The sequence below is a fragment of the Oreochromis aureus genome, linkage group 20 (assembly GCF_013358895.1).
Source record: "Oreochromis aureus strain Israel breed Guangdong linkage group 20, ZZ_aureus, whole genome shotgun sequence".
Lineage (NCBI taxonomy): Eukaryota > Metazoa > Chordata > Actinopteri > Cichliformes > Cichlidae > Oreochromis > Oreochromis aureus.
This window is the reverse complement of record NC_052961.1, coordinates 32,850,544-32,876,877: the sequence shown is the minus strand read 5'-3', so window position 1 is coordinate 32,876,877 and position 26,334 is coordinate 32,850,544. Positions and strand designations below refer to the sequence as shown.

At 40.7% G+C, this 26,334-nt stretch overlaps 1 protein-coding gene across 1 annotated transcript in view; it reads left to right on the top strand.

Moving 5' to 3' along the window:
- Positions 1-26,334, top strand: part of ntsr1 (neurotensin receptor 1 (high affinity)) — a 107,852-nt gene that overhangs the window by 27,503 nt on the left and 54,015 nt on the right. Inside the window, exon 2 of the mRNA XM_031751939.2 lies at positions 10,322-10,523. Coding sequence (XP_031607799.1) covers positions 10,322-10,523 — 202 coding nt within the window. The remainder of the gene's footprint in view (positions 1-10,321; positions 10,524-26,334) is intronic.

Here is a 26,334-nt window from a genome sequence, read left to right as displayed (position 1 = left end):
TTGTGATCTCAGCCATGAGCACCAAAGGTCTCCTTAATTACAGTACAATATTCACTTTATAAATAACAGCCCACTTAATAGTTGAGTTAGGTTACATTTTCTATTTTAGTCACATGCATAAAAAAAAATCTGACAGGCCAAAATGAGTATGAGATTCTCATCTAGGTTAGCCAAATAGGTTGAAATCTAATACAAAGAGACAGAAGGGAAACAAACCCTAACCCTGCGGGTAAATAATGTTAAGCATTTAAAATCCATGCCTGTATGATTAAGTAAGATTAAAGTTCATGACTAGTGTCCTCAGTTTGTTGGGTAAATCCATTATTGGAGATTATGTATCGGAATTTCAGGAGCGGGACCACGTCTCCGAACACGCTCCTTCCGGTTGTCATCTATATAGGTTCCCCCAGTTCTGCAAGCTGTTCATTCTCGTTTACGCGCCCAACCCTCCCTCCTTGTTCTCAATTCTTTAACTTCTTCACTTCTATTTAGTACACGGGGATCTGTCAGGCCCGGGAGCCGTCGCCAGTCCCCTTCGAGGCCTTCCACAAACCGCAGCTCAATTCATGTCCAAGCCATTCACCTTTACCTACTAAAACGCTGTCAAACCTAAAATGAGGACATGGGTCCAGCTAGTGAAATGGTAAATGGTGATAGTCAAAATGCTAAAGTCAGGTCTTCACTGTTAGCCCATGTCTAAGAACAGAACTAAGAACTAATGAGACTGAGTGTTCTCTGTCCCACTGGCCATCATTCATTATTAAGGCAAAATTCCCAGAGCTTTACAGCCATGCAGCTCTCAGCAACATACATGCCTGTCAGTACATTTGCCTAGTGGTGTAAAGGGTCTTGTGACTAAGGTGATGGCGTCGAGAGACAAAAAAAATGAGAATAATAGCTGGTGCTTCCATTGTTTCAATTTCTGGCTCACTTTGCAGTTCTTATGAGAAATCTAGCAGAGGTTCCTTTGATTTTCAATTTCCTGCTTTAATGGAATATTAATGGGTATTCCAGGTGAAATTTTTCTCTGTGGGGCATACAACATTGGCTGCTCTACATGTGAATTAAAAAAGCATTAGTCCTCTTGTTTGTCGCGAGCTGGAACCCCTTCACACTCGTTCAGCAGTCAGATCACGTTTCCATTTGCAGACACTATGGGTTTACACCCACACATTTAAATCTGAGCTGAGCTCACTACAGTATATCTGCTGCTCTGGTGATAACACATTATTCTGTGTGCTCAGTCGCACCAGCATTTAAAATTCACAGCAATATCTTAATTGGAATGGATTTGTTCATAGGGATGAATTTGTAAGAGAAAAAGCATCATTTTGCATCATTAAACTTTTTGAACACTGACACTTTTGAAACTTAAAACCTCAAAGCCAAAATAATCTGTACCATGGATGTAATTTATTGTCACATAAGGTGGCTAATGAACAGAGAAAACTGCTGAAAGCTATTAGAGGAAGCAGACCAGCTCACTTATCAAGCAGAAGGAAAAAATGCCAGATCTGATGTATTTTGACACTTCACTTTGTCCCTTTGAGTAACAGCAAGATGTCTTGAAAATACTGACTATTTAAGGAGAGAACTTCTTATAGTCTTGATTGAGCCTCAGCTGACTGAGTTTTTGCTACAATTTACTATAGTAAAAATCCATGTTTTGAAAAAAGCTTTGTGAAATGGTTCAGTAGGAGGTCACTACCTTGACTGGAAAGGAAAACCATAGTCCAGACATGAAGCCAGACCTGTGAGTGAAGCACTGCATTGAGCATCTTATGAGCCTTAACCACCAGCCATAGTCCAACAAATTAAATGCAACTCCTGCTTTGTTGACCCACCACATATAGACATATGCACTAGGATTGACTGTTACGTGAGCTGGATAGCAGGTGAATGCAGAAACCTGAACATGTTCACCACTGGTGTTGCAGACTGGTTTTTGTGATGTGAATTCTCTGGTAAGCAAGGAGCCTTAGCTAGTGTTTGAGATGGGTTTCTGGGACGATGAAATTGCAGAAATACAAAACTGTAAACAAATGGTTATTTTCTTGGTATGTGTAAAACTGATTCAAGACAAAAACCTATTTTTTTAACCGTAAACATGAAATAATTGCCACAAATTTCAGTTCTGTTTTTTTTTTTAAACTGGAGTTTTTATTGAACCCTCTGACAAGTCAAAAAAAGAAGAAGAAATCAAATAGTTCATTTTTGCTACATCCAACATTTTTGTGCAGTTAATTGCTTAAATATTTATTGTATAATTTATTCAGGTTTTTCAGGATATAAAAAAATCACAAAAGCTCATCAAATATGATACACTTGGCGTTACTGGGTTAAAGAGAAGGAAGCGCGATGAACACCAGGAAATAAATTAAATATCATGAACGGAATAATTTGTAAAGGCAATAGAAGATATAATGACAATTTGCTAAAGAAACCCTGAAGAAATATAGGAGCATGGACATCTGCTCCTAATGTAGCATTTGACACTAAAATAATCATTCCATGGCCATAAAGAGAGCTACTCATGACAATCGAGACAGAGTTATGTCATCTAACAGAAAGCAGAACCACTTATCCAAATTTGACCACAAGGTTCCAAATGTGGAACTGATTTACAGAGTTTCATTTGCCTCTCTTTAGCCTTCATTCTTTGAGCCCGCTTTTGTAATCTTTTTTAGAAATTTATGCAAAACTTATTTATATGTGTATGCTTTCGGCAGATGCTGATTGGTCCTCTTTATAATTTAGTGAAGCATGACCATAGTGACTTCCATAGTTTGACTTGGATTACAACCTGCCCCTCCTTGTCATAGATTTTATTTTATTTCATGTACACCAAAATGGAACATGTGTAAAAGTTCATCTTGTAAGACTAGGTTTGGCGCGGTGAACAGCACTGAAACAGGAAGACAAAAGCATAGTCAAGAGAAAGAAATACAATTGAAAAAAAAGTCTATCTATGTAGACAGATAGGTTTGATATTTCTTCTGCATGCGTCAAATGTCAGAACAAGGTTTCACCACAATTAAATGCCTAATATTTCAGTTTTCTTGCACTTTACTCCCAATTATCCACATTAGCTCGCCCACATTTTTTGGCTTTCCAGAATTTCGCACTAATGCTGGAGTTTGGTCTCACTCTAAAGCTAAGGGTTTGATTTGCTGCACCGCTTCTGCTGTTCTCCTTATCAGCTTTAATCACTCATTCTTGTCTAGGAGGCAGGGGGAACCTCAGAAGTCAGCCAGCCTGTTCATTAAAACCATTAACATTTTTCATTCATGATTATCCCTTTGAAAAACAACAGCACTGCATCGCTGTGTGCCTCTGTGCGAGTATGTGGTGGATGGAGAGTGAATGCCTTTGGGAAGAAGTGATGCCAAAGCTGTTACACATACATTGATTAAGCGAATATCCACACAAATTAACAAGTCAGACATCAGCGCACATTTTCACCATACAGGCAGCTCCACAGCAGCTACAGCAAGATGTCAAACAGCACCTCCTCTCCCTTTCTTCTTTTTTACCCTTTCATTATTTTCCCTCATTATTTTTTAATGCTCACTTTATTCTCCATTTTGTATACAGCAAAGGTAGCACAGTTGGATGAAAATTATTTGGCCAAAAATCAAAGTTGGCACTAAAATGTAATTTTATTGAGGATTTTAAATTATTTCTCAGTGGAACTGTTGATGTTTTCATCATTCCTCGGTAACAGCAAACAAGAACTACAAACTACTGCTTCGTGCATTTGCCAAATTAAATAAATAAAAGATGCACAACATCGCATTTGTTGCAAAAAGGTTTTCAACAGCACCAAATCTCACCCACTCACTTTTGTTGTGCTCCATCTCTCTAATTTTTCTCTGAACGTGCTTTTAATACCTTGTGTTTTCGGCATTCTTTTTAGATACTTTGTTTCTTCGCTATCTCTCACATTACCTAGGCTTCCAATCTTATTGCTTTTCCACCAGTCAACACAGTGGTTGCTTTAGAGGAATAATCCGAGATATTTCCATAGAAATATGTGTTTGCATTGAGATGGCAATATATATTTTCACTGACTTCATCAAAATGTTCAAATAAGACAGAAAAAGTTCAAGTGAGAGTGAAAACATACATCAATTAAACTTTATTTAAAGTTTAATTGAATGGCAAATCACAAAAGATACTGAAATACTTTTGAATCAGAATGTATTTCAATTTTTCATCTCTTTGTTTCAGTTCTATTGTCAAACACAAGACTAGCATATAGTGTGTGTTTAGTAGCAATAAACAATTTTCCCTGTTTTGTTAAAAAATTAACAAAAATATCTGATACATTTTTTTTTGTTTCTGTCTATTGCCAACTCTGTGGCACTCAGCTGGTCCTATTGTAACCACAAGCCTGATGGCAGACCCTGTTACACTGTGGAAGTATTTGTACTATTGTCTGCAGCAGTCATGATAAGTGTCTGGCAACTGCTAAGGAGGAGGTCATGTAATATCATTTAATTTGGGACCTCATGTCTACTGTGATGTAGCATGTAAAAACCAAGTCCAAAATTAACTTCCTAAAATGTAAAATTGTTGGGATCAACAAGCAAGAAACAGATTTCATTTATTGAGTTATTTATTTAGTTTTTTTAAACTTGAAAATGTCAGACGTTTAATTGTCATGGTCTATGAAAAACAATGCAAACAGAAAACACACACTTTCAGCAAATCCGTATTTAAACCTTAAATCAACAGATTAAAACATGTGCTGCGGTTTATTCCAGCTAATGGCAAAAAGATATTTGATCAGTATTGAAAACATCCCATGGACCACCCAAACCTTTTTTACATCCCTTTCCAATGGTGAATGTGTCAAATTTGACGCAGGTGTCATAAACAAGTAGATGCATTTTTTGCAAACAGCTTAACAGATATCGTCAAACAGACTCTTTCTGTGCAGTTTGCCTCTGCAGCAGAAATAAATTCAGAGATCTGTAATCAACATAATAAGGATCTTTCTACAACTTTTTCTAATAATTTGCTGATAAATGGCAATTTAATTTAAAGACCAATAATTACCAAAAAAGATGGCATGAAGATTTTATTTTAAGTATAGGAGTTACCTCAGCATGCGTACAGTACGAAAAGAACACAGCCTCGTCTCAATGAGCTGTTAATAATGGTTAGCAATGAAGGCCAAATGCTTGTACCATAAGACTTCCAAATTGTTCTCTAATGAGAAAGATGAAGGCTTCATTTTACCCATTATTGTAGCCAAGTCATTTAGTGCAATTGGAGCTAATAAGGTAATTGACTCAGGATGCTGAGGGCCCTCTTCATAAGGGGAGGAACTTTTAGATCTCAAGTCCATCTCCTTATTAACAAACTGATTAAGGAATGTATTACAGCCATCATCACAGAGTATGACAGTCTGCTCAGGTGGGGACAAAACAATGCTGTTAATAGGCTCAAATAATACCCTTGGGTTTTTCCTGTTACAATTTATGAGATTAGTGAAATAAGAAGATCTGGCTTCTTTCACTGCCTCATTATGAGAATGGAAAAATTCTTTAAAATATTCTCTATGGACAATCAAACCAGTGGTCGTCCATAATGCTTTTTGACGGGAGCGTCAGAGTGAGCTAGAAACAAAATAGTGATAAGTGGTTTTGTAAGGAGAGACCTGGTCTATAATTACAAGATAATGTGCACTAAAAGAATTAACAAAGAATGAGCAAAAACAAAGAATTTACAAATGTTATCATGAAAGAAAGATGAAAATTGAAAGAGAGAAGAAAGAATTCAGTCATCAACAAAATAGAATCAATAATAAAAACAAGTAAAAAAAAAACATTCTAAGAGACACTGCAAGGTTACTGAATTTAATTTATGTACAAATAGTCTAGGGTAACACCGTAAGTGAAGACCAAAGTATGCCCTACACATACCTGCTAGTAACAAAGCAGTAGGTAATTCAATTCAATTCAGTTTTATTTATATAGTGCCAAATCACAACAACAGTCGCCTCAAGGCCTCAAGGTAACATACTAATGCTATAATATAACGTTATTAACTCTAGCTCAAGCACTGAATTTCTGTGTGGCACAACAGTGGGTCATGTACTTTGCTAGTGCAATAAAAATGTTCCAAAACCCACAAAAAAGCACAACACAGTCAAAAGACCAAGTTCAGTAACTCCAGTTACTGGATGAAGAATAGCAGTTACCTGCTGGCTACAGCTGACTCACTGAGTAACTCAGCTAACTCCAGTAGATGAGTTTCAAAAAGCAATAAACAGTTTTCAAGGTAGAAAGTCACTGAGGCCAAAACTGTCTTTGTGCTAGACTGTAAAACACACAGGCATTATAATCCTTTTGTCATTTTGTCAGGCCACAGGGATGTATTACACTCAGTCTTATCCAGTGATTCACATATAATCTGTATTGTAGTTTCCAGTTCAGTCCATTTTGCATATACTAGTGCTTGCAGCAGAAAATACATAACTTAATGTGATAGAAATGATCAGCTTTCTGTCATTCTGAATCTTTCTCCTCACCCCTAAAGATTTTCTCATCTGTGAAGTGAGGGTTTTTATCTGTAATGAAATCACACCACTGAAATCTGCTTAAGGCCAGTTGAAAATGAATCTGATAAAAGTTTGTTTTAAGGAAAGCCTGTTCGGCTTGATTTGTGCAAAATTTCCAGCAACTTCACTTCAGTTGTCAGCCATCAGGGTATATAGGGCCCACTCTGTGTCACAATATGAATAATGCGTCTCAAATATCTAATCCAAGCTTTTTTTCATAGCACCTGTTCATCTTCAAATGTAGTCTACCAAAGCTAAGGACTGGCTCCACCATTTCACATGTTGAAGTGGTATAGAGCAAGAAAACTGAAATATTAATGAATAAATAAATAACTACAAGTGATGTGACACAGGTGTAATATATGTATAATATACTATAGAGAACAACGCGATCTGAGCACTCTACCCTCTACATTGATGGGGAGGAGGTAGAAAGGGTAGAAAGCTTTAAGTTCCCTGGAGTCCACATCTCGGCCGACCTTACTGGTCCACAAACATTTCCCACCAGGTAGGGAAAGCACAACAAAGGCTGTACTTTCTCAGGAAACTGTGTCAGGCCCAATTACCCCAAAGACTGCTAGTAAACCTCTACCGCTCCACCATCAAGAGCCTTCAGACCTACTGCTGCACACTGTGGTTCAACTGTTGCACCGCGGAGGACAAGAGGAAACTGCAGCAGGTGGTGAGGACAGCAGAGTGGGCAATTGGCACCTCACTAACCCCCTCAGAGACATTTGTACTGGCAGACTTCAGCAGAAAGCCAGCATCATCATCAAAGACCCCTCGCACCCTGGACACTCACATTTTCCCCCCTTCCCTCTGGTAAACGCTACAGGTCCATCAGGACGAAGACAAAACAGACTCAATAGAAGTTTTTACCCACAGGCTGTCAAACATGCCCTACCTCCACCCTGATTGGAGGATAACTGCACTGCCAACACTCATGGACATTACACCTTATTTATCAACCATATTTCTATGTATACTTTAATGCAACCAACATGCATTAAATGCATTCCTACCTCTTTAAACTGTATTTATTATAACACTATTTATTATAGTTGCAACACCCTCAACCCTCACCCCCCAACCCCCACCCACCCACTCAATGTACAATATGACCCCCCACACACACACTCAGTGTGCAGTATCACTGATCACAATGCAGCTGCTCCTCAGATGGCATGTATGTGGAAATATGTGTGTGTAAGTATGTATGTATGCATATATGTATATATATATATATATATATATATATATATATATATATATATATATATATATATATATATATATGTATGTATGTGCATGTATGTATGCATGGGTGTATCCGTATGTATTCAGGTGTATATATAAATTGTACATATCTTTCATGTGTAAATGTAAATTTGTCTGTGTTATTGTGTAACTCCACACATGGAGAGATGCCAAACTGCCTTTCATTCTTTTTGTAACAATGATAATAAAGAGCTATTCTATTCTATGAAAGATACCTCATCGTGGTCCATTCTAAATCCATGGAATCCATCGAACCAGCGGAATTTACTTCTAATATGGTTTTTATGCTATTAACTGGTGTGCTCTCAAAAAAAAGAAAGAAAAAACTGAGAATGACCTCCTGTCTAAAGCCTGAAAAACAGAGCCCAGGAGGAATAAGAGTTCCGTTCTCCCTCAGATCGCTTCAATTACAACATGCCGAAAGGTTATCATGGATTTTTGTCCAGTGGCAGAAAAACATTTTGCCTTTAAAGCCCTCAAGCCTGTGCAGCAATTTGCATATTCCATGTGTCTGTTTTTATTAGAGTTGCATGTTGCTTGTTTGTGGCAGCGCATTCACACTCACAAGCCCTTTGTATAGCATTTAGCTCTCACAAATCCTGACACTAGTTTACAAACCATTGTGTCATTTTTAGCCCCTGGTACGATTCCCTTTCATTTATTAATGATGCACATATGATTGACAGAAGTCGATAAATACTGCCAACCCACCATCATAAAGTATAACAAATATTATTACATTATTATTATTAAAATATATTAATTTTATTGTTATTATTATTGCTATATACAGTGGCACCTTTCAGGGTATTGTGCTGTATCAAAAATGTGAAACTGTAGACTTTCTTGTGTTTGAATTTTCAAGCCCTAAAACCTATATATATATATATATATATATATATATGTATATATATATATGTAGATAGATAGATAGATATAGATATAGAGATATAGATATAGATATAGATATAGATATATATATATAGATATATGCATATATACATATATGTATATATATGTGTGTATATATATACACCCGCAACCCATAACGGCAATGCTCAGTGGCTAGTGGATCTGAGGGCAGACCATAGCGACCTCCCTGAACAGGGTCCAGTAACCATCACGGTGGCAGATATCCAAGAAAGGGTCTCCAGTATGAAGAGTTGGACAGCACCAGGGCCCGACATGGTCCACGCCTACTGGCTGAAGAAGCTGACTGCACTCCACGAGCGTCTGGCAGCACAACTGAACCAGCTGCTAGTTAATGAGAGACACCTGGAATGGCTACCCGAAGGTCGGACGGTCCTGGTCCCCAAGGACCCCAAGAAGGGACCGGTCCCATCCAACTACCGACCAATAACCTGCCTCAGTACTACATGGAAGCTCCTGTCAGGCATCATATCGGCTAAGATGAACAGGCACATGGGTCAATACATGAGCGGGGCACAGAAAGGGATTGGCAAGAATACAGACGGACAAAATGGTGGTGGCTAACCAACCGGACATAGTGGTGGTAGACAAACAGAAGAAGACGGCTGTAGTGATCGATGTAGCGGTTCCGAATGACAGCAATATCAGGAAGAAGGAACACGAGAAGCTGGAGAAATACCAAGGGCTCAGAGAAGAGCTCGAGAGGATGTGGAGGGTGAAGGTAACGGTGGTCCCCGTGGTAATCGGAGCACTAGGTGCGGTGACTCCCAAGCTAGGCGAGTGGCTCCAGCAGATCCCGGGAACAACATCGGAGATCTCTGTCCAGAAGAGCGCAGTCCTGGGAACAGCTAAGATACTGCGCAGGACCCTCAAGCTCCCAGGCCTCTGGTAGAGGACCCGAGCTTGAAGGATAAACCGCCCGCAGGGGCGAGATGGGTGTTTTGTTTTTTTTTTTTTACATATATATGTGTGTGTATCTATATAGATAGATAGATAGATAGATAGATAGATAGATAGATAGATAGATAGAGTGGCTCTCTACACTCCACTTTTCAGTTATTTATTTGTAAAAAATGTTTGGAATCATGTATGATTTTCGTTCCACTTCTCACGGTTACACCACTTTGTATCGGTCTTTCACGTGGAATTCCAATAAAATTGATTCACGTTTGTGGCTGTAATGTGACAAAATGTGGAAAAGTTCAAGGGGGCCGAATACTTTTGCAAGCTACTATATATATATATGTGTGTGTGTGTGTGTGTGTGTGTGTGTGTGTATGTGTGTATGTGTGTGTATATGTGTGTGTATATGTGTATACATATATGTAGATGGGCCGAAGGTATACTTACACATTCAGCAAGATGCAAACAGAAGAAACACGGGAGCCATCTTTAATCTGCAACCTATTAAGGTGGAAGGGCCAATCATCAGCCTCTGTTTGCTTTTTAAATAACATATATACATTTTATCTTAGTGCACCAGATACATAGTTTTTCTGTCAGCACTAATCTCCAGTGTTTACAGCCTTCTCTCTTTTTGAACAGGTAAATGCATTCCTGTCCTTTGTCATACCGATGGTGGCCATATCTGTTCTGAATGGGGTCATTGCAAATCAGCTGTTGCGGATGTTTCGTGAGGCTGAGCAAGACAACCGTGTCTGCATGATTGGCGCAAATCCCACCATGCTGAATTGCACTGTGGAGTCCAACCGTGCTCAGTCGCTACGCCACGGAGTTCTTGTTCTCCGTAAGTAAACACTCCAACACTTTTCTGACAGGAATAGGATCTGGTGTGGTCTTCTGCTTCTGTTCCAGGGTTAGCATGTTGTGCATTCTTCTGCATACCTGAATTGTAGCAGATGGTTATTAGTTTTCTGTTGCTTTGCTAACGACTCAAAGCAGTTTGGTTATTCTCCTTTGACTTGTGGTATCAAGACATTTTCTGCTGTCATTGTACATGCAACTGAACATAGCTCTATTCATAGCATAGCATGTAAATGTGAGAGTAAAAATAGTGATATCTTATAATTATACCAAATTTGTACAATGTTCACTGTATAGAGACAATCATGGTTCACTCCCTGATAAAAAAAAAAAAAGTTGAATTGCAAATTACCAGGATTTATTTGACACCATTTGCAAAAGGTTTTAGTGCAGTGGTGTTCTTTTTTCATAGACAGTGTTCAGCTTGAAAATTTAATGATACAGATTTACTTATATGATAAGGTTATCACTATGAAGACCAACATTTTTTAAATAAATGAGAAATATTCACAAAATTTTATGATAAAGCTTTGGATTTTAGATGCTGGTGTTAACAGACTTCAAGCTTTGAAGGAGGATATTAATAGCCTGTTAAGCTGTCCTCAACCTTTTGTGCTTGGGTACACTCCATCACCCACTATGAGAGGCATAAAACTCACTAAGCTTCCATGCACGCAAGCATGTTCACTTTATCGATATCCACCTGCATTAACTCAGCAGCTTCATCAGTCTGTCAGTGATCCACACACCCATCACTCCAGCCCTGTAAATGATTCAAAGGAGGCTTATTCTTAGACGTATCCTTTTTATCAAATGTGGATAAATTATGAGCTGCAAATGGTCATCATCAGAGACCCAAAGAAACAACACACAAAAAATAATCTTTCTTCTTTCTTTCTTTCCTTCTTTCTTTCTTTCTTTCTGCATTGCATGCTGGGAGTTTGGTGGTGGAGTGTGTGGTGAGTCTGACTGAGCGATTGGGGACTTGTTTCCAACTTTACTTTTCTGTCTGTTATGTCCTTTTTCTGATATTATAGTTTAGATTTTTATATTGTGCGTGGTGCTGAAGTAAGCGTTACTGGTTTTGCTGCGTGCATAAAACCGGCTTTTTGCCGGTTGGCGTGCGTATCGTGAAAATGGACCTCACTAACCTTTCGAGACAACATGGTTTTAAGATCATACCTACTTGTCCTTGCTCTGTAGAGGAGTGTGGTCTGGCGGTTGGTGAAATTGTGGGTCATAGCAGCATTAAATCTGCTGCTCGGATGAACGGCGCAGTGGTGATTTTTGTTGACAGTGTGGAGAAGGCAAATAAAGTGATTGAGAAGGGTATTGTCGTGAATGACATTTTTTTGTCGGTTTCTCCTCTTAGCGCCCCAGCAAAAAAAGTCACGATTGCAAATATTCCTCCATTCATCAGTGATGAATTACTGGTGAGAGAGTTGTCTCGGCACGGAAAAGTAATTTCTCCGATCAGAAAACTGTCATCGGGTTGCAAATCGCCGCTGTTAAAGCACGTTGTCTCACACAGGTGCCAGGTTCTTATGATCCTAAATAAAAAGGATGAAGACCTAAATTTAGTGTTTAATGTGCGGGTGGATGATTTTGACTATAACTTATATGTGACACCTGGTCAGAAAGCAGCTGCAGTGCAGGAAAAGCCGACTACAGAAGAAGAAGATGTAGAGCAAATTGTCCACGCTCAAAGTCAAACAGTGATAGATTCACAGGATAATCAAGAAAATAACACAGGTGTAGTGCAGGAGAGCTTAGGGGAGACTCAAGGGAGAACAACTGCAAATGATCCTAAGGTAGCTAGCTCTCAAATTGGGAATGATGTTATAGGCAAGATGGAGTTGGGAAGCTCAGGACAGAATCGGGTAGACTCTGATAGTGATATGGAAGAAGAGGATGAAGGCGAAGAGGAAGGCTGGACTGAAGATAGTCTGGCAAGTTCAACCTATAGAGCCTCTGTTAAACAGCAGAAGAAAGGTTACGGGGTGCAAAATGTTAAACACTTTCTCAGGGTCACAAAGAATATGAAAAATGTGAAAATAGAGGATTTCTTTCCAGACAAGAAGTTGTTTTTGTTGTATGTGAGATCACAGTTGAGCAATAAAGGAAAGGGTGATTATACGGACAAAGAAGTCTATAGACTGAGAAAGATAGTTGCAAAACTTAAGCAGGAATTAAACAATGACGAGGAGTATGATGGCATCTAAGGTTTTGTGTTTTCTATCTTTATTTATCCTTGTATCTTTGGTGATGAGTAACTTCAGAGTTTCTACGTTAAACCTGAATGGAGCCAGAGATATGAGGAAGAGGGTCAGTGTGTATGAGTTAATGAAATTGAAGCACATAAATGTATTAATGGTCCAAGAAACACACAGTGATTGTTTAAATGCGACAGACTGGAATAGGAATTGGGAGGGAGAAGTGATTTTGAGTCATTTAACTAGAGCCAGTGGTGGAGTGGGGCTCCTTTTTTCGAAAGACTTTCTACCGGAGTCTTATGATTTTCAGGAGGTGGTAAAGGGCAGGCTAATGGTGGTGAAGGCCAAGTATGAATGTTTCACGATTGTGTTTGTGAATGTGTATGCTCCAAATTTGGGGCCAGAGAGAGTTTTTTTTACGCAAGCTTGAGGCTGTCTTGTGCATGTGTGATCCAGAAGAGTTTCTTTTTTTGGCTGGGGATTTTAACTGTACAGAAAATGATCGGTTGGACAGAAATCATTTAGAACCCCATGTGCCCTCACAGACAGTTCTAAAGCGTTTGACAGAAGCACAGTCTGTAGTTGATGTTTGGAGGGAAATGCACAGTGAAAAAAGACAATTTACGTGGGCTAGGTGTGGAGGGAACTTTCTCTCTGCAGCTAGATTGGACAGGATATACTGTTTTAGACATCATTTTGGAATTTTTCAAGAGTGCAACATTCATCCTGTTTCTTTCTCTGATCATGCTCTGGTTTCTTGTGATGCTTTTATTGCAAATCTTAAGCATAAGTCTGCGTACTGGCATTTTAACACTGCTTTGTTACTGGATGCAAATTTCAAGACAGCGTTTAGTTTTTTCTGGAGAGTGTTTCAATCTAGGAAAGATGATTTTATGTGTTTACAGCAGTGGTGGGACCGGGGCAAAACTGAAATCAAAGAATTTTGTCAACAGTACACTTTCAATGTGTCTTCGGACTTTTTTTCCCTTTGTAACAAAACTTGTGATGTCTTGATGTTTATTTATTGGTAATAAATGTGTTGTTAAAAATCAAATCTTTCTTTCTTTCTTTCTTTCTTTCTTTCTTTCTTTCTTTCTTTCTTTCTTTCTTTCTTTCTAAAACAAGAAACATCTTTTAAAAATCATAAAAAACTGTTGGCATATTTTGAGCTTGAAAAAAGCAAAAGTGAAAGTTACTAAAAAAGATACAGCTGGATTCAGAGTTTCTCCAAAATAGGGCAGGCGTTCACCAATCTACAACAAAACTGCACCTACAGATTGTGAATCCGTTTCAGAATAATGTTCCTCAAGAAGACTATGAATGTCACATTTCTACGTGCAAGGGACAAGTCTGAAAATAAATACTGGATGCCTCTTATAGTTGGGCACTAATGCAGCACGATTCTGGCATGTAAATCATTACATGGGGTCAGAAACACTTCTAGAAAACACGGTTTATGAACACAGCTCTCTGTGCCATCCACAAATGCAGGTTTAAGCTCTGTTAAAAAAGTATCTTCCAGAAATGTTGCTGTCTTCTCCTGGCCTACTTAAAATAGACAGAGGCAAAATGAAAAACTGTTAAAAACTTTAGTAGAGTCCAGATTCTGAAGTGGCCTATCTGTAATATTTTGAGATAATCCAGCCTTTACAGCTGTAGTCCAAAATGTAATTTCTGTGTGGTAACAATTGTTCTTCTGACAATTATTTATCATGTTTTCAATAGTTGTGGTCAATAAATTGCAGCTGTATGAAAAAACTTACAAGCCGAAGCAAAGAAGCACTGTGTGAAAAACTAAGTATACTTTATTGCTTCCATAGAAATTACAAGGGCAACTAGCAACTGGGTACTGCTAATCAGGTGCACTTGATTAACTGATCATCAGTAAATATGAAGCAGAAGTTTTTGCAGTTTGCTGTTGAGAGGAATAGAAATATTTTACTGCTATTATTTGCTGCTATTTTTATAATCATCATTACCATTTCATGTTAATAGTGATGTTGCTTTCACAGATGCATTCAGATGTTCAAATATATTGGTATTATATCAGTCTTTATTACAAGTCCAGTTATAACCACGTCGAAATGTTGAGTTGAATATATAATATATAATTTTAAATGCTTTTCTAATGCTGCTATGATCTCAGTGTTTCTGTGTAGACTGCAGGGACAGGAAGTTAGATGTCTTTGAAGTTGCAGGCTGGTGCAGAAGTGAAACTGAAAGCAAAGAGAGCATTTAAGGGCGAGACATACACATCCAGACACGTACGCAGTACACAGCATGCACGCGCCCCTGCACGTGCACGCACACACAAATTAGAGAGACTCATTTAGTAGGCAAGAGTTGAAATACGTTTTGCTATGGCTGCAAAGTCGAGGTGTACGTGTTAGTCTGTTCCAGGACCTGATGTCCTAGGAGATAAGCGACAGCGAGGATGGAGACAGGAAGCATCAGCCGTCGACACGAAGATGATGTTCTATGTTAAAAGTCATTGTGGTTTTGGTGTGACGTATTTCTGCCTAGTAACAGAAAAGGGGGCTGTACTATCTTAACCCCATAAAACAGTTGTCTGAATATGAGAAAGACAGTTCAACACTGATTGGGTTGTTGAACTCACACATGTGTTCATTAAAATGCCGTCTAAATTGCACACGCCTGGATCTGTGGTTTTTTATGGATTCTTCTCTCAACATTGAACCCTTAACACTGTTCTGAAGCATTCAGGTCTTTCCCACCCATCAATCTGGGAATGGTTAGAAGGTTCTTTCCAAATAATTTAAAGTCTCTCATTCTACAATGAGAAAGATTATTCACAAATGGAAGTTGCTAATCTTCCCAGGAGTGGAAGTCCCAAGAAATTCACCCCATACACTGGGGTGGTCAGACCATACACTGCTCAGAGAAATCGTAAAAAAAAAACAAAAGAAAAAAGGACATTTTGATTTCAACCATTAAAAGAAACAGCAGAATTTCCAGAAGCATTTTTCCTGATAGGAGTCATATTCAACCAGCACAGCCAGCTACTTCATACACACATTTTCTAAAAGAACTGGTTCTTACATGGCAGTTTTCTACTCTGTCTTAGCAATCAGAGCGCTTTACACAACTTGCCTCACTCATACAAGCACTTTTTTCTATGCTTTTTTCTATGTCATTACTTTCTATCATTCACCCATATTTATACTCTGATGAATGCACCAGAGAGCAACTTGGGGTTAGTATCTGGCATGCAGACTGGAGTAGCTAGGGATCAAACAACCAACTTTGCAATTGGCAGATGACCTCCTCTACCTGTAGCTCGGGAAGGGTGCTGTGGTTTAACTGACTGGGCCTGGTTCACTTAATACCTGGCTCATATGGCACTGGCAAAAAACCCTGGAATATACATTTCCATTTATTTGAGAGTTATTGAAAATATCTTTCATCCCCTGCTTGATGAAACGACACACGATACGTGATCTCTGGCATTTCATGAAAAATTTACTGTGTAATAAAACATATAATGTCTTTCTATAATAATTCAATTTCCATTCTTCGGACCCACTTTGTCATATCACAGACTGACTTTCAAGCTTAACTGGATCAAGGGGGAACGTTGTATCCAGATGGGTTCCATTTTTTCTAATATTCCCAATTACAGCAGTAGTTGCTGTGGTCTGTCCTGCTGTACTCAAAGTAATGTCGCACTTTAGTGACAATCCAATTAGGTGGATAATGTCAGGCAAATTAAATACAGAAAAAATACATTTTGTAATGATTTCTCGTACTGTTCTGACAGAGTGCTATCATTATCATACACAGACAGGCAAACCTAGTTGTAATATGCCTCACATATAATGTGGTCTTGGGTTATGAGAACAGGACCAGTCCCTCCCTTCCCTTTACTCCTACTCCATGTCCTTTACTTAATTAGAACTATTCTTCATATGTGTGCGCGATAATTACAGTTGAATAGGTCCCAATTCTGAGCCCAGTCAAAACATAGCCTCTCTTTGTTTCATCATTGACAATTCATAAATAGCTTTCATTACAAAAATGACAAATCTAGCTGACATTCATGAAATCTGCCCAAAGGGTTTTGTGGCTGATTTTTCTGCCTTTATCACCCCTACAACCAGAAGATTTCAGTTGCCTTCCCAGCATTGCCAGTACATTATCTGTGCTTGCTTTTCGTAGAACTTTGAATTTGGTCATTTTCAATATTGGTGGTCAGAGACTTGGTAGGTACTTGCATTTCAATTTTTGATCTTATTTTTCTTCAAATAAGTTTGGTTTGTTGGTTTATCTGTAATTAATTTTTTAATGCTCACATTTATGTATCTAATAACCTACAATTTACAATGCTTTAAGAAAAAAGCATTGCAAAAGTATTCAGCCCCCTTGAACTTTCCCACATCTTGTCACATTACAGCCACAAAGATGAATCAATTTTATTGGAATTCCAGGTGAAAGACCAATACAAAGTGGTGTACACATGAGAAGTGGAACGAAAATCATACATGGTTCCAAACATTTTTTACAAATAAATAACTGAAAAGTGGGGTGTGCGTAATTATTCAGCCCCCTGAGTCAATACTTTGTAGAACCACCTTTTGCTGCAATTACAGCTGCCAGTCTTTTAGGGTATGTCTCTACCAGCTTTGCACATCTACAGACTGAAATCCTTGCCCATTCTTCTTTGCAAAACAGCTCCAGCTCAGTCAGATTAGATGGACAGCGTTTGTGAACAGCAGTTTTCAGATCTTGCCACAGATTCTCGATTGGATTTAGATCTGGACTTTGACTGGGCCATTCTAACACATGGATATGTTTTGTTTTAAACCATTCCATTGTTGCCCTGGCTTTATGTTTAGGGTCGTTGTCCTGCTGGAAGGTGAACCTCCGCCCCAGTCTCAAGTCTTTTGCAGACTCCAAAAGGTTTTCTTCAAGATTGCCCTGTATTTGGCTCCATCCATCTTCCCATCAACTCTGACCAGCTTCCTGTCCCTGCTGAAGAGAAGCACCCCAGAGCATGATGCTGCCACCACCATATGTGACAGTGGGGATGTTGTGTTCAGAGTGATGTGCAGTGTTAGTTTTCCGCCACACATAGCGTTTTGCTTTTTGGCCAAAAAGTTCCATTTTGGTTTCATCTGACCAGAGCACCTTCTTCCACATGTTTGCTGTGTCCCCCACATGGCTTGTGGCAAACTGTAAACGGGACTTCTTATGGTTTTCTGTTAACAATGGCTTTCTTCTTGCCACTCTTCCATAAAGGCCAACTTTGTGCAGTGCACGACTAATAGTTGTCCTATGGACAGATTCCCCCACCTGAGCTGTAGATCTCTGCAGCTCGTCCAGAGTCACCATGGGCGTCTTGGCTGCATTTCTCAGATCAGCGCTCTCCTTGTTCGGCCTGTGAGTTTAGGTGGACGGCCTTGTCTTGGTAGGTTTACAGTTGTGCCATACTCCTTCCATTTCTGAATGATGGCTTGAACAGTGCTCCGTGGGATGTTCAAGGCTTGGGAAATCTTTTTGTAGCCTAAGCCTGCTTTAAATTTCTCAATAACTTTATCCCTGACCTGTCTGGTGTGTTCTTTGGACTTCATGGTGTTGTTGCTCCCAATACTCTCTTAGACAACCTCTGAGGCGGTCACAGAGCAGCTGTATTTGTACTGACATTAGATTACACACAGGTGCACTCTATTTAGTCATTAGCACTCATCAGGCAATGTCTATGGGCAACTGGCTGCACTCAGACCAAAGGGGGCTGAATAATTACGCACACCCCACTTTGCAGTTATTTATTTGTAAAAAATGTTTGGAATCATGTATGATTTTCGTTCCACTTCTCACGTGTACACCACTTTGTATTGGTCTTTCACATGGAATTCCAATACAATTGATTCATGTTTGTGGCTGTAATGTGACAAAATGTGGAAAAGTTCAAGGGGGCCGAATACTTTTGCAAGCCACTGTATATAAGTGTGTGGGTGTGTGTGTGTACTTAGCACAGTAGCAGAACAAAACATGGCTCACTCAAGTTAATAACAATTCACCAGCCTACAATCGAGGTTTCCCAGAAATTAATAATTTGTCAGAAAACAAGGACCAAATCTAAACATCTGCAAATCTAATAGGCTGGGCCAGAGCACTATGAGGAAGGCTGTAGCTCTCACTTCATTTTAAAGGCATAGATGGAATAAAATAGAGACCTATTCACATAATGTAAACGAAGAATAAAATAAAAATATAATTAAATTAAATAAGACCCAGACTGTTCTCATTACTGACCCGTAACATACTGACGATTTGTCCCTTCCCGAGGCGTCCCATAGGAACGCAAAAGGTAACCTTCCTCGTCCCTATGATATGCACCGGATTGTGGATGGAATCCAATAGAATGATGCTCCTGGCGGTACCACATGTTCCAGCCGTGTATTCCAGCCCTAACCCTAACCCTAATCCTAACCTTAACCACAGTCTTAATCGTATTAGATAGTGTTTTCCAAAGCAATTAATGATGAAAAAGTAAAACAAAATGTATTTGTAGATTCATTCCAAATGGTTCTCATGTTTCCGGATGTTTCCAAACGTGTAACACAGATGTATTGGGTGGCCGAAAGCGTAGCATACCGATGACGATCACAAAAGTTGATTCTGTTCAGATGAACAGAATAATCAACTTTTGGGTACATAAGTTAACCTTATATACTTATATAGGCAACATATTTTTTTATTTATATGGGAAACATGCTTTCGAGTGAAGTCCAATAAAGTGGGGATAAGATGAGACAGACTTTCACACACACCAAAACTATTTCACAACTTGTGTTTTTTATCATCATAAATTAATTTTATGTTTACCAACATGCCTACCTCTATTTATAATGTACAATTTAGTATTCACATATGCCTCTCCAGAAAATTTAGTGTGTACTAAACTAGAGATGGACCGATCCGATATTACATATCAGTGTCCGATACTGACCTAAATTACTGGATCGGATATCGGAGGGAAATAAAAAATGTAATCCGATCCATTAAATATCAAAAAAGCACCTCAAAAAACTTGCAACACGGCGTAACTCGGCTCATAACCGTAGCATGTCGGGTGATAGAGCAGCTGTGTGTATTTGTAGCCTGCTAGCAATCCGGCATTTCATCTCCGAGGAAGTTATCCCAGAGAGAAGTAAAGCAAGTGTGTAAGTTCATCTCTGAATGTTTGTAAAGCGTTCCCATGTTAAGCTTAACAACCGATATATGGAGCGACTGCCTCTTCTCTCTCCCTCTCCTGTTGCTACTTCAATGTGAAACTGATGATCAGCTGATCGGCTTTTCTGTCGCGAGTCCGTCTCTCTTCTTTGTTTTTGGCCCACTTTGCACCAGAAAGAGGAAACCAGCGGCGGAACAACAGCAGCACGTTTAAGCTTGATAAACTGTTGTTAGAATTTATTTAATATTACTTTCTACAACAGGATCCTTTTCTACGTAGCTGACGGCTGGTAGCTGTGCAGGGGCGGATCTAGCAAAGTTTAGCCAGGGGGGCCGATAGGGCATGAACAGGGAAAAGGGCGGCACAAAGACATACTTTTCTTTCTTATTCTCATTTAAAATGTCTAGCTTGTAATAAATAATTATCTGAATCTTACACCCAAAGTTTTAATCTGATGTAAAATGTATAGAAGTCCATTACTGTATATAGTAACTATTAAGTCTTATATACCCTAGTAAGCTACTACTACTACTTTTTCCTTTGGGAAAGTACCATCTGTGCAGTCTGCAATTCTGTTGAAGAAAGATGTTGAATCTTTTTAATTATTCTTGAAAAATAATTTATTTCTGTGCATTTTTTTTCACCCTGCATCAAATTAAAGTTGATTACATCGATTAAGCATCATGAGGTGGAGGGTGGGGGGTGGTTCCCCATTTTCTTTTGCTGGGAGTTTGCAACCCTATTAGTTAGGTTGCTTAATATTTCTGCTAAGTACTCTTTAAAATACCACAATAGGGAGGATGGTGCAGATTTAAGTTCATTAGATTGATCAGTGTTGCTGAACTATGAAATATTTTGGGTGCAGTGTATTTTTTACATACAGGTATAACAGAATAGCTTTAGTGTTGTTGTTTATTTAAACTTGAGTATGAACTTCTACAAAATGCAGCAAGATATTAAAAAAAACAGTTTTATTGATTAAAAAACACACTATATCGGATTCATATCGGTATCGGCACATATCCAGATTTATGATATCGGTATCGGACATAAAAAAGTGGTATCATGCCATCTCTATTGTTACGACCCGGCTCAAAGCCGCAACATAAAAGAAGATGGATACCGGATTGTGGGATGAGAAGAGGCTTTATCTTAAACTGGACAACCAGGTTGGCTAAAAAATGGCTGGTGCCACTAAGGCAAACACAACAAAAGAGATGGACAAAATGGTAAACTGAGAACTAAACTATACTGGGAAAACTAAACTACTGACACTGAACAGAAACACAAACCTGAACACGAATAACAGCCAGCAGAAAAGAGATGACGGTTGGGCAGCAGGGAAACACACGGATGAGACACGGTGGATACACAGACGGACCAGCCCAAAAAAACTACAAAGACAGAGGACGCGACTTAAATACACACAGGGAAACACAGGGAGATTGCACACAGGTGGGGAACACAGCTGGGAATAATCAACAAGACGAGACAGAGGTAAAACTGAACACACTCACATGAGACGCAGACCTTCACAATAAAACAGGAAACGAGAACAAATCCTTAAACATAACATAAAACAAAACACTGACAACATTAAATCATAACATTTCCCCCCACCCAAAAATCAAACATTTAACCCTAAATGAAAATGTTTGATTCATGACCTAGAGAGCCATGAATGCTGTAGTCCTGGAGGACCAGCGCACAAGGCACTGGCCACTATTCTGCAGGCAGACGGAATGCTGAAGCGGTCCCTCGGACCCTCCAGCGAAGACGGACGAAGGCTGGACAGGCCCCTCGGACCCTCCAGCGGAGACGGACGAAGGCTGGACAGGCCCCTCGGACCCTCCAGCGGAGACGGACGAAGGCTGGACAGGCCCCTCGGACCCTCCAGCGGAGACGGACGAAGGCTGGACAGGCCCCTCGGACCCTCCAGCGGAGACGGACGAAGGCTGGACAGGCCCCTCGGACCCCTCCAGCGGAGACGAATGAAGGCTGGACAGGCCCCTCGGACCCTCCAGCTGAAACAGAATGCTGAAGCGGTCCTCCGGACCCTCCAGCGAAGACGAATGATGGCTGGACAGGCCCCTTGGACCCTCCAGCGGAGACGGAAGGCTGAAGCGGTCCCTCGGACCCTCCAGCGAAGACAGACGAAGGCTGAACAGGCCCCTCGGACCCTCCAGCGAAGACGAATGTTGGCTGGACAGGCCCCTTGGACTCCTCCAGCGGAAACGGAAGGCTGAAGCGGTCCCTCGGACCCTCCAGCGAAGACGAATGTTGGCTGGACAGGCCCCTTGGACTCCTCCAGCGGAAACGGAAGGCTGAAGCGGTCCCTCGGATCCTCCAGCGGAAACGGAAGGCTGAAGCGGTCCCTCGGACCCTCCAGCGGAAACGGAAGGCTGAAGCGGTCCCTCGGACCCTCCAGCGAAGACAGACGAAGGCTGAACAGGCCCCTCGGACCCTCCAGCGAAGATGAATGTTGGCTGGACAGGCCCCTTGGACTCCTCCAGCGGAAACGGAAGGCTGAAGCGGTCCCTCGGACCCTCCAGCGAAGACGGACGAATGCTGAAGCGGTCCCTCGGACCCTCCAGCGGAGACGGACGAAGGCTGAAGCGGTCCTCGGACCCTCCAGCGGAGACGGACGAAGGCTGAAGCGGTCCTCCTCGACCCTCCAGCGGAGACGGACGAAGCTGAAGCGGTCCCTCGGACCCTCCAGCGGAGACGGACGAAGGCTGAAGCGGTCCCTCGGACCCTCCAGCGAAGACGAATGTTGGCTGGACAGGCCCCTTGGACCCCTCCAGCGAAGACGAATGTTGGCTGGACAGGCCCCTTGGACCCCTCCAGCGAAGACGAATGTTGGCTGGACAGGCCCCTCGGACCCTCCAGCGGAGACGAATGAATGCTGAAGCGGTCCCTCGGACCCTCCAGCGGAGACGAATGAATGCTGAAGCGGTCCCTCGGACCCTCCAGCGGAGACGAATGAATGCTGAAGCGGTCCCTCGGACCCTCCAGCGGAGACAAATGAATCCTGAAGCGGTCCCTTGGACCCTCCAGCGAAGACAAATGAATGCTGAAGCGGTCCCTTGGACCCTCCAGCGAAGACAGACGAATGCTGAAGCGGTCCCTTGGACCCTCCAGCGACGACGAATGAATGCTGAAGCGGTCCCTTGGACCCTCCAGCGAAGACAGACGAATGCTGAAGCGGTCCCTTGGACCCTCCAGCGAAGACAGACGAATGCTGAAGCGGTCCCTTGGACCCTCCAGCGAAGACAGACAAATGCTGAAGCGGTCCCTTGGACCCTCCAGCGACGACGGAATGCTGAAGCGGTCCCTTGGACCCTCCAGCGACGACGGAATGCTGAAGCGGTCCCTTGGACCCTCCAGCGACGACGGAATGCTGAAGCGGTCCCTTGGACCCTCCAGCGACGACGGAATGCTGAAGCGGTCCCTTGGACCCTCCAGCGACGACGGAATGCTGAAGCGGTCCCTCGGACCCTCCAGCGAAAACAGATGGATCCCGGACGAGCCCCCATTTCTGTTATGACCCGGCTCAAAGCCGCAACATAAAAGAAGATGGATACCGGATTGTGGGATGAGAAGAGGCTTTATCTTAAACTGGACAACCAGGTTGGCTAAAAAATGGCTGGTGCCACTAAGGCAAACACAACAAAAGAGATGGACAAAATGGTAAACTGAGAACTAAACTATACTGGGAAAACTAAACTACTGACCCTGAACAGAAACACAAACCTGAACACGAATAACAGCCAGCAGAAAAGAGATGACAGTTGGGCAGCAGGGAAACACACGGATGAGACACGGTGGATACACAGACGGACCAGCCCAAAAAAACTACAAAGACAGAGGACGCGACTTAAATACACACAGGGAAACACAGGGAGATTGCACACAGGTGGGGAACACAGCTGGGAATAATCAACAAGACGAGACAGAGGTAAAACTGAACACACTCACATGAGACGCAGACCTTCACAATAAAACAGGAAACGAGAACAAATCCTTAAACATAACATAAAACAAAACACTGACAACATTAAATCATAACACTATACTAAACTTTATCAACCCTCAGATAAATCTGTCCAAAAGAGTGAGTACAGTTTTCTTTTGTTTGTGTATTTGCACAGTGGTAGTTAGGAATCTGCACATGTGGCCCCAGGGATTGGTGAGCCAGAGTTGGGGGTGGGGGTGAGGGGTGTAAGGTTGCAAAGGACCTTATTAGACAAGTACGGTTCCAAATATTTGAGCTTACTCTTCACCATAGTGCTATGGTTAAGTTCTACTAAGCAATATGCATAAAAAAGCTATGACCGAGGAAAGTACCATGGTTTCAGAACTGCTGAACAGACGTATTGACAGTGACAAATGGGAATGAGCAGATGCTGAGGACAACATTGTCATTATGCTGGAGACTATTGAGAAAAGAGATCTGCCTCTGACTTACTGATTGACTATATGGGTGTAATGCAAACACACATAAATAAACATGTTTGTTTATCTATGATAGCAGGACATTACATTAATTTAAAGTCATTTTCTGGAGACTAATTTAGAACATAACCATAACTAATGTTGTCCCCACAACATGAGCAATACCTTACCCCAACTCACGCACACACAAATGCACACTGTTTTTACTTCTTCAGTTTGTTTATGTACTTAAGGTTATGGAAAGACAGGAAATTACCCTGTTGAGGCTTGTCTCAACAAACAGTAGATGTTATTACACCCACTGAGTAATCAAAACAAATAAAAATAAAAATATCAAAGTTAAGTGTTGCCAGTATTGTGGGATATTGTGAGACAAATATTTCTTGACAGGACACAAAAAGATGGAAAACAAAGGACTATCAATCACCTGCTGTAGACAGAATCTCATACCCAGAGATATAAAAGAGTAAATGTATGTTTGACCCAGTAATAATCTCTCCTCACAGGCATAAAAATCAGCACTTGAATATCTTTGGGGTCTCTGTTCTGTTGCCTGCCTATCATGCAGTGATAAGAAATAACAGAGTATAAACAAGGTTTAGAGAGGTTTCTGTAACTACATGTGTTACTTTGCATTCTGGATATGACAGCAGGAATCTTTAAGAAGCTGCTAGGAAACCAGCAGACACAAATGACAACACTAGCCATTATCAGCAGCAAGTGCCACCATTTATTTGGCCACACCAGGACTTTGAGGTAATAGATAATTAACCTAGGGAGATATATATACAAAAACTGTGCTGTGTCACTATGTATTCATTCTTACAGGTCCCTCCAAAACAATGAAATCTGAGTAAAAAAAGTTTGTGGTGAAATCAATGAGTTCAGTCTGATGTCAAGTGCTTTATTCACACAAGCACTTTTTCTATACGTAAGTGCCTTCCTTCTAACAGTCACACTCTGATGAAAGTACTGTATCAGAAAGTAACTTGGGGTTCAGTGTCTTGCATGGCATGCTTGGCATGCAGACTGGAGGAGCCAGGAATTGAACCACCAATCTTTAAAATACCAAGTTATAACTATCCGGTCTTTAAGTCTGACATCATTAGCTGTGTGTGGGCCCAAACTCTGCTGCAGGTCCCTAAGTAAAACAATCACTGCGGCATCACTGAGAGTTGAAAAACTGTCTAAATTCTTTCATCTGTAATAAAATGATCAGTGTGGCTGCTCTACCAGCTGTAACAATTAAGTTTAACATCCAGGCATCCATGAAAACGGATTTTATTAAATTTAATGGAGTTGAAAGTTAGCAGGGAGTTAGCTCGCTAGTTTCCATCTAAATATAATATGCCATGTTCAGACTCAGGGATTTCTGAAACAAATTCAAACGTACAGCTCTGCTATCACTTCCGACATAAATGAAGACAGAAAACTAAACAGCAGTGACGTTTGTAGGGTTACTGAAGTTTGGCTAGCTGGTATATAATGATGTGCTACATGATCGCTAGCGACATAGCTATGTTAGCATAATATAAACAGTGAAGCTGGAGGATGAACGCTAACTTTTTTCCACTCGATAAAAGTTAACGTGAGGGTTCCCGATGGTTAGGGACAAATGGAATCGCATGGCAGGATGCTGTAAACGGATGAAACTTCAGCCAGGAGAACAACTGAGATAATCCATCCACAAAACGAGGTTAGTCATTAATATACTGCTGCACGGGCTGGGCTGTAGTTACATCTTAAGGTTTTAAAAACTGAACTTTAAAATGATTAGTGGTAATAAAAACCGAGAGAGGCCGACAGTGATCACAGACTGTTTTTAGGGGCTTGTTGAGATTAAACAGAATAAGATACAAAGCATTAAAACATGTTAAAAATACAAAACCCTTATTAAACACAGGGTAATTTGGGCCCGGAAGCATCACGTC